Below are 13028 nucleotides of genomic sequence, written 5' to 3'. Positions count from 1 at the left end.
CGCCTTCTTAACAACGCTATCAACCTGGGTGGCAACTTTCAGTGATCTATGCACATGGACACCGAGATCTTTCTGCTCATCCACACTACCAAGAATCTTACCATTAGCCCAGTACTCTGTATTCCTGTTACTCCTTCCAAAGTGAATCACCTCACACTTTTCTGCATTAAACTCCATTTGCCACCTCTCAGCCCAGCTCTGCAGCTTATCTATGTCCCTCTGTAACCTGCAACATCCTTCCGCACTATCCACAACTCCACTGACTTTGGTGTCATCCGCAAATTTACGAACCCATCCTTCTACGCCCTCATCCAGGTCATTTATAAAAATGACAAACAGCAGTGGCCCCAAAACAGATCCTTGAGGTACGCCACTAGTAACTGAACTCCAGGATGAACACTTCCCATCAACCACCACCCTCTGTCTTCTTACAGCTAGCCAATTTCTGATCCAAACCGCTAAATCACCCTCAATCCCATGCCTCCGTATTTTCTGCAATAGCCTACTATGGGGAACCTTATCAAACGCTTTACTGAAATCCAAATACACCACATCAACCGCTTTACCCTCATCCACCTGTTTGGTCACCTTCTCGAAGAACTCAATAAGGTTTGTGAGGCACGACCTACCCTTCACAAAACCGTGTTGACTATCCCTAATCAAATTATTCCTTTCTAGATGATTATAAATCCTATCTCTTATAATCCTTTCCAACACTTTACCCACAACCGAAGTAAGGCTCACTGGTCTATAATTACCAGGGTTGTCTCTACTCCCCTTCTTGAACAAGGGGACAACATTTGCTAGTCTCCAGTCTTCTGGCACTATTCCTGAAGACAATGATGACATAAAGATCAAAGCCAAAGGCTCTGCAATCTCCTCTCTAGCTTCCCAGAAAATCCTAGGATAAATCCCATTCGGCCCAGGGGACTTATCTATTTTCACACCTTCCAGAATTGCTAACACCTCCTCCTTATGAGCCTCAATCCCGTCCAGTCTAATAGACTGTATCTCAGTATTCTCCTTGACTACGTTGTCTTTTTCCTGTGTGAATACTGACGAAAAATATTCATTTAGCACCTCTCCTATCTCTTCGGACTCCACGCACAACTTCCCACTACTGTCCTTGACCGGCCCCAATCTTACTCTAGTCATTCTTTTAGTCCTGACATACCTATAGAAAGCTTTAGGGTTTTCCTTGATCCTACCTTTCCTTGATCTAACCAGGAATAAATCAGTGGAAACAGTATGATCCAAATAAATTTAATTTACAATTCCTTCCCAGCTCCTCAATCTGTCTGTGCAATTCTCTGTCTCATCATCTTGGATCAGCAGTGGCTATAAAGAATCTTTGGACTCAATGACAATTTTTGGGCATTGGGACCATTCTTGGATCAGCAGGTAGTTCATGTGGATGTTCAGGCACAATCTTATGGGAGGCAGCCAATTAAGAGCCTGTCTCAAGTATTGGTAGAGTCATACAGCATGGAAACAGTCCCATTGGTGCAACTAGTCCATGCAGATCAGGTTTCCCAAACTAAACTAGTCCCATTTGCTTGCATTTAGCCCATAAACCAGTTAGGAGCAACTTTAATTCGCTTCCTGCCGCTGCCAAGTGGTTTCACATCCCCACACTGAAGCTACCACCAGAAAAACACTGATTCAATTCAGTCATCGCCATTTTCATATTTTCCTGGCCCATTTCAAGGAAAATTACTCCCCAACGCATAGAATAAAATGCAGCATGTGCATGCCGACTTCATCATCCAGCAGAAATCCCGTGCAAGTAAATGAAATCTGGTGAGAGTATCTTTAGCACCTACTAAATTTTCTACTGGGCCCTCTTTGGGAATGTTTGTGACCTTTGTTGCCAAATTATCATCTGAAATGGCTTCTCTTCACCTCTACACCATTACCTCTGATGTTCCCCAAAGATCCATCTTCAGTCCCTCCCATTTCTCATCTACAAGTTGTCCCTCATGTGGCATCATCTTACGTCAATTTCACATGAATAGTGACAGCATCCATGTCTGACTCACCAGCCACATCACTTTACTCAACCCTTCTACGGTCTCAAAATTGTCAAACTGCTTATCTAAAAATAAATTCCCTCAAACTTCATATCAGGGGGACCAGAGGCACTGTTTTCAATTCCTGCTACAAAGTCAGTTCTGTTTCAAACTACGCTGCGCATATACCTGCACTAGAGCAGTTCAAGACACTGTCTCATCAAGATCTTCTCAAGGGCAATTAGAATTGAACAAGTGCTAGCCTTGCAAGCATTGCCTGTATCACACAAATTAGTTTATTAAAAAAAAGAAGTGACATCCCTCGCATTGATAAGGTTATTCACAACTTTGGCATCATACCTGATCTCAAGATGAATTTCTCAGGTTCCTTTCATCATACCAATAGCAGCTTCTCCCATTTCCATCTCTGTAACATTGCACATGTCCAGTCCTGCATCAGCTCATTTGTTGCTGAAAACCTCACCATAACATGACTTTGTCATCTCTACACTTGATGCTTACGTTAGGTTCTGGCTGGCCTTGCACATAAGCCAAAGCTATCCAAACCTCTTGGTCTTTGTCTTAACTTGCACCAAGTCCCATTTACTTATCAATCATATGGTCACTGACTCACATTAAGTCTTGGATAAGCATTACCTCAATCATTGTAGTTTTCAACTCCCTCCATGATCTCTCCCTGCCCTACCTCTGTAGTCTCTGCCAGCCTACAAGGTATCTCTATATTCCTCCAACTCGAGCCTGAGACATTCTTGATTTCAATTGGTCCACCGTGGTTGGCAGTGACCTTTCAGCTATTAATGTGATAGGCTTTGAAATTCTCTCTGTGAACCTCTCTGCTACACATCACTTTTCCTCTTTCAATTACTCCTTAGAACATATTTCATTAGACCCAAATATATCCTTTTGTACACAATGGCGACATATATCTTGTTTGGAAGTAGATCACTATGATTTAGATTGTCAAACCAGGCAGCAACTAAAATTGCTCTCTTCATGTGAGTGGGGAAGGAATAATACTCAAAGACTCTGTAAAAAGAAACAGTTTACACAGGCCAAGCCCTAGGCCCAACTGACCAGCTACTGATTTGGGCGATAGCATGGTCAACAACATGATGTCATCACTAAAGAATGGACAAAAACTGACAGGAAGTCACTTCATTTCTACTTTTGGTTTAGACTTTGATCCACAGATGTTGTTCCCTTTTGCCTATGTTTCTCAGCCCACAACATTCCTAAAACAAAGCCCTTCTCCTCTCACCTGTCACGTGTGTCCTTTTTTCTGAATGAACATGGGAATCTTTGAATTTAATGTGGGTATAACTTAATTTTAAATATTAATATAATGCTTTGCCAAATGTTAGAGGATGGGCTTGGTACAATAAGTAACTTTCTCATTTTCTTATTTGTTGATGAAAAAATTTAGAGAAAGTGTTGTTTATTTTAGATGGTGCTGGGAGTGAGGTATTAACCATCCTTGAGATAATGCAGTGGAAAAGTGGGGATCAACCTCTGGTGCACTATTCCCGTCAGGGTTTGAGACACCTGTGAAATTTTGTTCAGTAACCCGTTTGTCCAGCAATATTGCATCAAGTTCTGCACAAATTCAATTGTCAAAAAGAGAGAAAGTAACAGATAAAGATTTACTGCGCAGAGCCTAAATGTTTCAGTGCAAAAGGTATAACACACAACAATCAGTATTGAATACATGACATTGAAACAGGAGTAGAATGGTGGTCTCACTACCTGCAGTGTACTACAGTAGGTCCACTCATTGGGTACTGATTAATGTACTGCCGCACTAGGTTCCGGAACTCAATAAGGACTCCTGTGGTGCTCGGAACTCCATGGTCAGGCCACCCTGTAAAGTGAAAGTGCCGCAGGGCCCGTTTGTCTCCAGATTTATCCTGCAGAAAACAAAGAAATAGATGGCATTATCAGAGGGATTGAACAGGCAAAGACAAACAACAAACAACCTGTCACTCTTGATAATTTGCAAGGATAGTATAGACCTTATTGCTGAAGACAAGGCAAGGAACTACTTTGCCGCTGGCAGTTATTGGTGTATCTACTAACTTCTCCTTTTCGCTTACTTCCACTACTCTAAACTAGCAACACAAGACTTGAAGGATGACAAAGAAGATAATTCCATGCTTTAGGTTACTGAACATTTAGGTAGAGGGAGCTGCATCTACTCTCATTCAAAGAAATACTCTGAATCTGGCAGGAGAACCAAAGGACATATATTCTGATTGAGAAACATCATGAGATAACTTCAATTCAATACATGATTTCTTTGTACAGTGTTATCCTTGATTTAAGGAACAGACTGCCAACTGTGCATTAAAGCCGGACTCTGCAAAAGGATCCAAAAGAGAATTTGATCAATTCCTAAGAAAACAAAGGCTCCAGAGATATGAAGTTAGCATAAAGATGACAACTGACCATGTGAGGTATTGTCAGGGGTTGGTCATTAAAGGAGGTGGACAAGTAGGCATTTGAGTTGTATAATCCAAATGACCTAAATATCCATGTGAAACACACTTGATGCCTACTTTTAGTAAGCTTGGCATATACTGAGCGCTGAGTGAAACAAAGTGATTTTTATTGGTTCAATATGCTTTTGCAACTCATGAAAACCTCCTTCAATCCTGCCCATGATTCAACAGGCCGCAACAAAAGTTTGGGTAAGTTTATTCTATTTATCCCAATCCATGTAAAGCTCTCAGACTTTTGGTAAATTGCATTCCATTTGCACGTCAGGTATGTTTGATTCCTCATCAACTCAGGACAGAATTAACAGGCAGCAGGGTTATCCATCCTGCCACTCAGAGAGATGGCGAGGAACACATCTACTTGGCAGCAAGTTCTGCCTCAGAGTCCTGTGCACCCCAATGCTACCTCTGCCTGTTACTTATCTCTTATCAGGAGTATCACCGTGAGAATGATGAGTGCTGGCACTGCTCGTAGTACCATGAATCAATACCAGGACTAACAGGACAATCGTGATGGGACTCGGGGTGGTTGTGAGTTGGGAGGCCCACGGTGTTGGGGAGGAGAGTTTTCTTGTGGGAGAAACTCAGAAGGGGGGAGTGGAGAAACAGACCTTGTGGGAGGAGGCCAATCAGGAAAACAGGGAGCATTAATACAAACCTCAAAAATTGTGGCTGGGCAGGTTGCAACTCTTAAAACTTAATGGCCTTAATTGGGCAAGGTATCTGTCCCAGACCTTCCCATAACTTTGTTTGATTTAATTGATTTATTGTCACATAAACGGAAGTACAGTGAAAAGCTTTGTTTACGAGCAGTACATACAGATCATAGGGTGAAAGAAAACCAGGCAGAGGCATATAAGTTACCTTGCACAGGGCATGCGCTAGACAAGACCAACATTAGCAACATCAGCATTATTTGAAGTTACACAGTCCATTCATCAGTCTAATAGGTCTTCTTCAACCTGCTGGTGCGTGTGTTCAAGCTTCTGTATCTTCTGCCTTACGGAAGAGGCTGAAGGAGATCATTACCAGGGTGGGAGGGCACTTGATGACGTTGGCCGGCTTTCCGCGGCAGTGAGCCGTGTAAATAGAGTCCATGGATGGAAGGTTGGCTTCCGTGATGGTCTGGGCTGTGCACACCACCTTCTGTAGTTTCTTACGGTCCTGCGCAGAGCGGTTGTCGTACCAGGCCATTATGCACCCGGACAGTATGCTTTCTATGGTGTGTCTGTAGAAGTCGGTGACGGACCAAATGTCAAATTTCCAAAGTTGTCTGAGGAAGAAGAGGCGTTGTTGTACCTTCTTAACTATCGCATATACACGGGAAGTCCAGGACAGGTTGTCAGTTATTGTTACTCTGACGAACTTGACGCTCTCCAACCTCTCAACCTCAGCTCCATTGATGCAGATGGAGGGGGGGGGGTGTTCTCCTCCCTTCTTTCTGAAGTCAATGATCAGATCTTTAGCTTTGCTGACGTTGAGAGAGAGGTTGTTCTTATTGCCAAGTGGAGGATCCATCTCGGCCTCCTCCAGTGGTCCCCAGCATTACAGATACCAGTCTTCAGCCAATTCGATTCACTCCACGTGATATCAAGGAATGGTTGGAGACACTGGATACTGCAAAGGCTAGGGGCCCTGACAACATTCTGGCAATAACACTGAAGACTTGTGCTCCAGAACATACCACTCTCCTAGCCAAGCTCATCCCATACAGTTACAACACTGCTATCTACCCGACAATGGGGAAAATTGCCCAGGTATGTCCTGTACACAAAAAGCAGGACAAATCCAACCCGGCCAATTACCGCCCCATCAGTCTACTCTCGATCATCAGTAGAGTGATGGAAGGTGTCAGTAACAGTGTTATCAAGCAGCACCTGCTCAGAAATAACCTGCTCAGCGACGCCCAGTTTGGGTTCCACCAGGGCCACTCAGCTCCTGATCTCATTACAGCCTTGGTTCTAACATGGACAAAAGAGCTGAATTCCAGAGGTAAGGTGAGAGTGACAGCCCTTGACATCAAGAAGCCCGAGTAAAACTGGAATCAGTTGGTGTCAGGGGGCAAACTGTCTGGTGGTTGGAGTCAGACCTGACACATAGGAAGATGGTCGTGGTTGTCAGAAATCAGCCATCTCCGCTCCAGGACATCTCTGCAGGAGTTCCTCAGGGTAGTGTCCTAGGCCCAACCATCTTCAGCTGCTTCATCAATGACTTTCCTCCATCATAAGGTCAGAAGTAGGAATGTTCCCGGATGTTTGCACAATGTTCAGCATCATTCGCAACTCCTCAGACATTGAAACCGTCTGTATCCAAATGCAATGAGATTTGGACAATATCCAGGCTTGGGCTGACAAGTGGCAAGGAACATTTGTGCCATACAAATGCCAGGCTATGACCATCACCAATGAGAGACAATCTAACCACCACCCCTTGACATTCAATGGTGTTACCACCACTGAATCCCCCAATTTCAACATCCTGGGAGTTGTCATTGATCAGAAACTCAACCGGACTCACCACATAAACACAATGGCTACAACAGCAGGTCAGGAGCTAGGAATACTACAGCGAGTACCTCACCTCCTGATTCCCCAAAGCCTGTCCACCATTTACAAGACACAAGTCAGGAGTGTGATGGAATACTCCCCACTTGTCTGGATGAGTGCAGCCCCAACAACACTCAAGAAGCTTGACACCATCCAGGACAAAGCAGCCTGCTTGATTGGCACAACATCCACAAGCATCTGCTCCCTCCACCACCGACGCTCAGGAGCAGCAGTGTGTACTGTCTACAAGATGCACTGCAGAAATTCACCCAAGATCCTCAGACAGCACCTTCCAAACCCAGGACCACTTCCATCTAGAAGGACAATATCAGTAGATACACGAGAACGCCACCCCTTGCAAGTTCCCCTCCAAGCCACTCACCATCCCGACTTGGAAATATATTGCCATTCCTTCACTGTTGCTGGATCAAAATCGTGGAATTCCCTTCCTAATGGCATTGTGGATCAACCTACAGAAGGTGAACTGCAGCGGTTCAAGAAGGCAGCTACCACCACCTTCTCAAAGGGAACTAGGATTAGGCAATAAATGCTGGCTAGCCAACGAGGCCCACATCCCACAAAAATACATAAATAATTTTTTTTTTAAAAATGTAAAACATGCAGCAAAACAAAACTCGAACTACTCCCCAAAGTTATCACTGTACAGTCACTCGAAAATTCAGGGAAATTCCTTTCGTACCAAATCTGTAGGTTTGACTTAACTGCTTCTTCTCTGTTCTCTGTTCATGAGCTGCGAGGCCTTTTCCCTTGACAACTAAGAGCTTAGATTTTCCCAGACTTTTAATAATCTGTAGAGTACAAACCAAATATTCCCAATCTGAAAGTTTTACAAAATTATACTCTTTCACTGAGTTAATTTATTTTGTTAACTGCTTTGAACGGCTATGTTTCTAGGTTGCTCCTGACCCCAGGCAAGTCTCCTTCAAATTGCCCAAATGCCTTTGAAATAAATTTAAATAAAACCCTCCTAATCAGAGATTCTGATAAAATAATAGCTTGTATTCTCTCTCCAGAATAGCTTGTATTCTCTCATCACTGTAACACTCGGACACACATCAGGATGTAATCTAATCACGAACATCAGCCTGTGTAAGCACTATGTTAGCCCATGCTGTCTATCATCAAACTGACACCAGGTCCCCCACCAAGATACTCAAACACCTTTACAGGCACATGGTTACGAGGGGAAAGGATTGTCCAAGTAATTAAATCCATGTGGTAGCCGGTGACGGAGTTGGAAGTGTGCGTTTCCAATGCTCTGGGCAACAAAAGAAAATATTTTTGGCCATTGCGATTAAGACAGAGATTACATCATGTGTTTTGCTTGATGACAGCAGCTGTAGTTTCTATGACTCTCTATTTCATCCATCGTGTACCTCATTGTCTGCTGTCAGAATCCAAGCTGTGGTCAATGATTCACTTCTTTTAGTCTGAATTTCTCTGACTTATGTAAAGTCCCTAAACCATTAGATGACTTACCTTTACTATCGTGAAATCCCTGATGGTCCAATCTTGGAGAACTATTTCCGATGTCAAAGTAACAATTTTGTCTTCAAAGATGAGGGGGCGTTCAGTTGGCCAATACTGCTCACATTTTGCCTAGCATGACAAATTAATAAAAAATAAAGTATGGCTGACAATTTCAGAGCATTCCGATGACGACTTTTTTTTTGATCAAATTCATGGAGTAGAATGTAAATTATATTAAGGAATATATTCTTAGACCTTTTGTACACAACAGAAATGATGTTGCTGTGCTGTAAGATAATAGAACTCAATGTTAATCACAGAGCTTTATTACAAAACGTAATTTTAGTAATAGGTCTGTGATATTTCTTATCTCTAATAGACACACATTTCAGTGCAAAATAAATGTGCAATTATCTTGATTATATACTTAAGCTATCAATCATACAAATGTTTCACAGATCAAAAAGAATAGTTTGGGAATTTTTTGTACGCCATAATTGATATCAGTACAAAGACTTCTTAAGTTATGAAGACCTAACTAAATGATGCAAGCTCCATAGGCACACTAAGTCAGGAGCTATTTAATGCTCAGATGTATTTTTTGATGTGGAACATCTGACTCAATTGGGGCATCACGTGTAAAATTGCCATCTATTATGGATGCTGCTCATTTTAAAATATTAATCCATCTCCATGTGTTCAAATGGGTGTGTGTGATCTTTTTACTGATTTTGCTGAGACCTATTCAGTCATCTTATGACTTGGCAGGATATCCAACAGTTTTGGCAAGTCAAAAGCGACAGGTCATTAAAAAGGGCGCACTAAGGAAAGAGACTATTCAGGAAAATCTTTTACTCTAAGATCCCACTGAAACTTCCGATCAGGATATCCCGACTGCTGCACAGAGATATGTTTCTCACACTGAGCTGAATATGTTATAACCTACGTTATGCATATTCCACACAGGGACTCCACAGATGCTGCTGTTCTCTTTCAGGCCTTACCATATTTCTCAGACCCATCAACTGCCTCACAGAAAATGTCTTTTGACTCACTACCAACCGCCAGTGGCCTTTATTCTCATTTTCCCGTCAAAATCCTATCCCAAGCAAGGTCTGTCCTAAGCCTGTAAAACTTGTGTCAGTTTCTCAAAAGGTAGTCCTCCCGGATTCACATTTTTTGAAACCTTACATTTAGATAAGGGACAGACAAGTTTCCTGGAGAGCAATATTCTCTCGTTGTGATATCCTTGAGAGTATAATTTTCTTTTGATATATTGTTGGTGATTATCACTACCATTGCTTGGGTAATAATAGGTCAAATGCTACAACTAATGTACAGTTTGTTCCAATAGATTAATGTCCAGTTGGCAAAGGTAAAAAATTACTCCCATGAAATGCACTTATAAGGCCTCATGTCTGAAGCATTTTCAATGAGAATTTAAGAAAACACAATGCTGTTTTTACTTTTTCAAGACAAAGTCTTAGCTACATCCAACACCCACGATGTGACAGTGCTGAGATTTAGGGCGAATAGTTATACGTGGAGAGTTTGGGGCCGGTGTTGGAGTACGAACACTCAGTTACTGATTGGCGAAAAGTATGCAATGTGGATTCACATTTACAATGCAATGTTAAACCTTTTCGAAGATCAATAAGAATGAGAATGATGAACCTACTCTCCCTTGCTCCACACATTTGGTGAGCATGACAATGGCTGGCACATAATGTTCCCAAATCATTCGCCAGAAATCGCTGACTGTATTCATTAGTGGTCCCTGTGCAGCAATGAACTCCTTCTTCGAATTATAGCCCTGGAAAGAAACGGAACATTGGGTTAAGAAACAAGGGAGAGCCACAATCACTCTTCAGGAAGGTTATAGAATCCCTACAGTGTAGAAGCAGGCCATTCGGCCCATTGAATCCATAATCAACCCTGTGAAGAGGATCCCACCCAGACCCAAACCCTGACCCTATCCCTACAACAACAAAAACAGAAGATGTTGGAAAAGCTCAGCAGGTCTGGCAGCATCTGTGAAGAACAAAATCAAGAGTTAACATTTCAGGTCTGGTGACCCTTCCTTACCCTATCCCTGTAACCTTGGATTTCCCATGGCTAATGCACCTAACCTACACAGCCCCGGACCCTACAGACAATTTCACATGGCTAATCTGTCTAACCTGCTCATCTTTCGACAGTGGGAGGAAACTCATGCAAACATGGGGAGTGTGCGCAAACTCCACTCAGACAGGCTTGAGTCGAACCCTTGTTTTTGTAAGGCAGTAGTGCTAATCACTGAGCCATCGTGCTGCCCCGCAAGTTTTATGATGACTATAACAATGAACGATACTGACTGCTGGACCAGTCACTGCAGATGATGTAATAGCATCCAGTGTCACTTCGACATTCTGCATGGGTGTCATGACATACAAGTGCATCTTTGTCCAATCATAATTTGTCAACTAGACTTTCCTAACAGTTAGAGACACTGCAAAATTGTGATATTTTATTTCTTACACAGAAACTGAGTCAACAGTTGATCAACATTAATATTTTGTTACAATCATTGCAAACCCCCAATCCAAAAAAAAAGCTGATCTTGCACTTCAGATACCAGAGTTCAAATCATTTATTACTAATTCCTTTGGAACAACAATTTTTCCAAGTCTGAATAAAGACCTTTATCCCCACCTCTGTTTCCTGTTTTATAGACATTTGCTATCCATTTCAATGCTTGTTCCAATTCTACATCCTTTCATTTATAAATCATGAGTTTACTTGACGGTAGGTTATCAAAGACTTTTGGTAGTTTGTACGTAACTAGATCTACAGGTTCAACACAGAATAATATTACGCTTTCAGCTGAAAATAATACTGGACAAGTCAGATCACAAAGTGAGACCTGGCTTCATTGGCCATAAGGTTTATTTTTACTTTGCTCATGTAAAAATTTTTACAAGAGGCTGCAAATATACTTTTAACAATGGATTCTAGAAGTTTAACTATTTGAAATGATCTCCTTACAAATATCAGAAAGAAAGATTCAACCATGTTATTCCAACAACCACTTTGCAGACACTCAAATTGGAACGAGTAGTCATGCCCGTCTCCACTTTGAAGCTCCCTGTTCAACTAGGAAAACTGTTTTGTATTAGCAAACTCCTCCATTTACTTTTATTATCTTAATGTCTTTTCCCCAAGACCTCCTAAACAAACTATCATCTCTGGTCATTTAGAACATAAGAACATAAGAACTAGGAGCAGGAGTAGGCCGTCTGGCCCTTCGAGCCTGCTCTGCCATTCAATAAGATCATGGCTGATCCTTTCGTGGACTCAGATTCACTTACCCACGTTCTCACCGTATCCCTTAATTCCTTTATTGTTCAAAAAAAATCTACCATTTTTTAAAAAACATTTACTGAAGTAGCGTCAACTACTTCACTGGGCAAGGAATTCCATAGATTAACAACCCTCTGGGTGAAGAAATTCCTTCTCAGTTCAGTCCTAAATCTGCTCCCTCTATTCTTGAGGCTATGCCCTCTTGTCCTAGCACTTAACATGTTACTACTTAACATGTGCTTCTTAAACTCATCTTTTCAACAACCTCCTGCTTTGGGATCTTTTCTCTTAAGTACCTCAGGACGTCTTCCCAGTCCCTCCCTAACTGTTTGGAGACTGTTAACCAATGTCCATACTAAGTTGTGTGGCTGTTTTGAGGCTCCATGCACATAAATCAATGTGCCAATGCAATGGCTTCCAATTTTGGACCTCAGAGGGAAATGCAGCAGAGAAATAAATAGAGGGAACATTGCTCCTTAACGAGTAGTAGATCTGTTGTCATAGACCTGTTTCTCCTTTAAAGAAACCCGTACACCGCCTTTCTAAATGCAGATGTTTCTGTCTCAGTGTATCATTGAACACTTTGTTCGTAGGCAACAGCCCAAACTTTTTCCTCTCCCCGTTTTTTTTTCTAATGCACTAAACTATTCCTCTCAAGGATTTTAAACAACTCATTTATATACCGGTAAACAAAACACATCACTTGTCACCCTGACACCACTCAGAACAAAGCTGAAATGAAACTAAAAAAAGATGTCCTTTCCCTGACACACAACACAGTAATACAAATCAAACTTAAAGCTACACATTGCTCCTCCACTTTAGCATCCAAACTCTCAAAGACAAATAATATATCGTCAACCTTCTCAACAATAAACTGATGTAACTCACCGGCATGAAATTAGCATTGATGTAATCACTGGATGGGTCTGCAGTGACAGAGAGTTTAACTCGACTTGCATCATCTAAAAGTTTCACAGAAACATGATTATTTTACACAAGAGATAAAGTGGCAAGAGAATATACAACACAAAGAAAAGATAAGAGCTTCTTGAGTGACCAGTTCAACAGGCATTAGGGCAAAGTTGAATCAGAGATAGTAGGAACTGCAGATGCTGGAGAATCCGAGA

At 41.9% G+C, this 13028-nt stretch overlaps 1 protein-coding gene across 1 annotated transcript in view; it reads right to left on the bottom strand.

Moving 5' to 3' along the window:
- Positions 1–13028, bottom strand: part of ptprja (protein tyrosine phosphatase receptor type Ja) — a 102671-nt gene that overhangs the window by 10795 nt on the left and 78848 nt on the right. Inside the window, exons 23-26 of the mRNA XM_048607138.1 lie at positions 12790–12863; positions 10238–10372; positions 8569–8688; positions 3774–3934 (exon numbers count right to left, since the gene is read on the bottom strand). Coding sequence (XP_048463095.1) covers positions 3774–3934; positions 8569–8688; positions 10238–10372; positions 12790–12863 — 490 coding nt within the window. The remainder of the gene's footprint in view (positions 1–3773; positions 3935–8568; positions 8689–10237; positions 10373–12789; positions 12864–13028) is intronic.

This window comes from Rhincodon typus, chromosome 17 (genome assembly GCF_021869965.1).
Source record: "Rhincodon typus isolate 14 chromosome 17, sRhiTyp1.1, whole genome shotgun sequence".
NCBI classification, from domain to species: Eukaryota; Metazoa; Chordata; class Chondrichthyes; order Orectolobiformes; family Rhincodontidae; genus Rhincodon; species Rhincodon typus.
The sequence above is the reverse complement of the archived record's forward strand: the minus strand, read 5'-3'. Positions and strand labels throughout refer to the sequence as shown.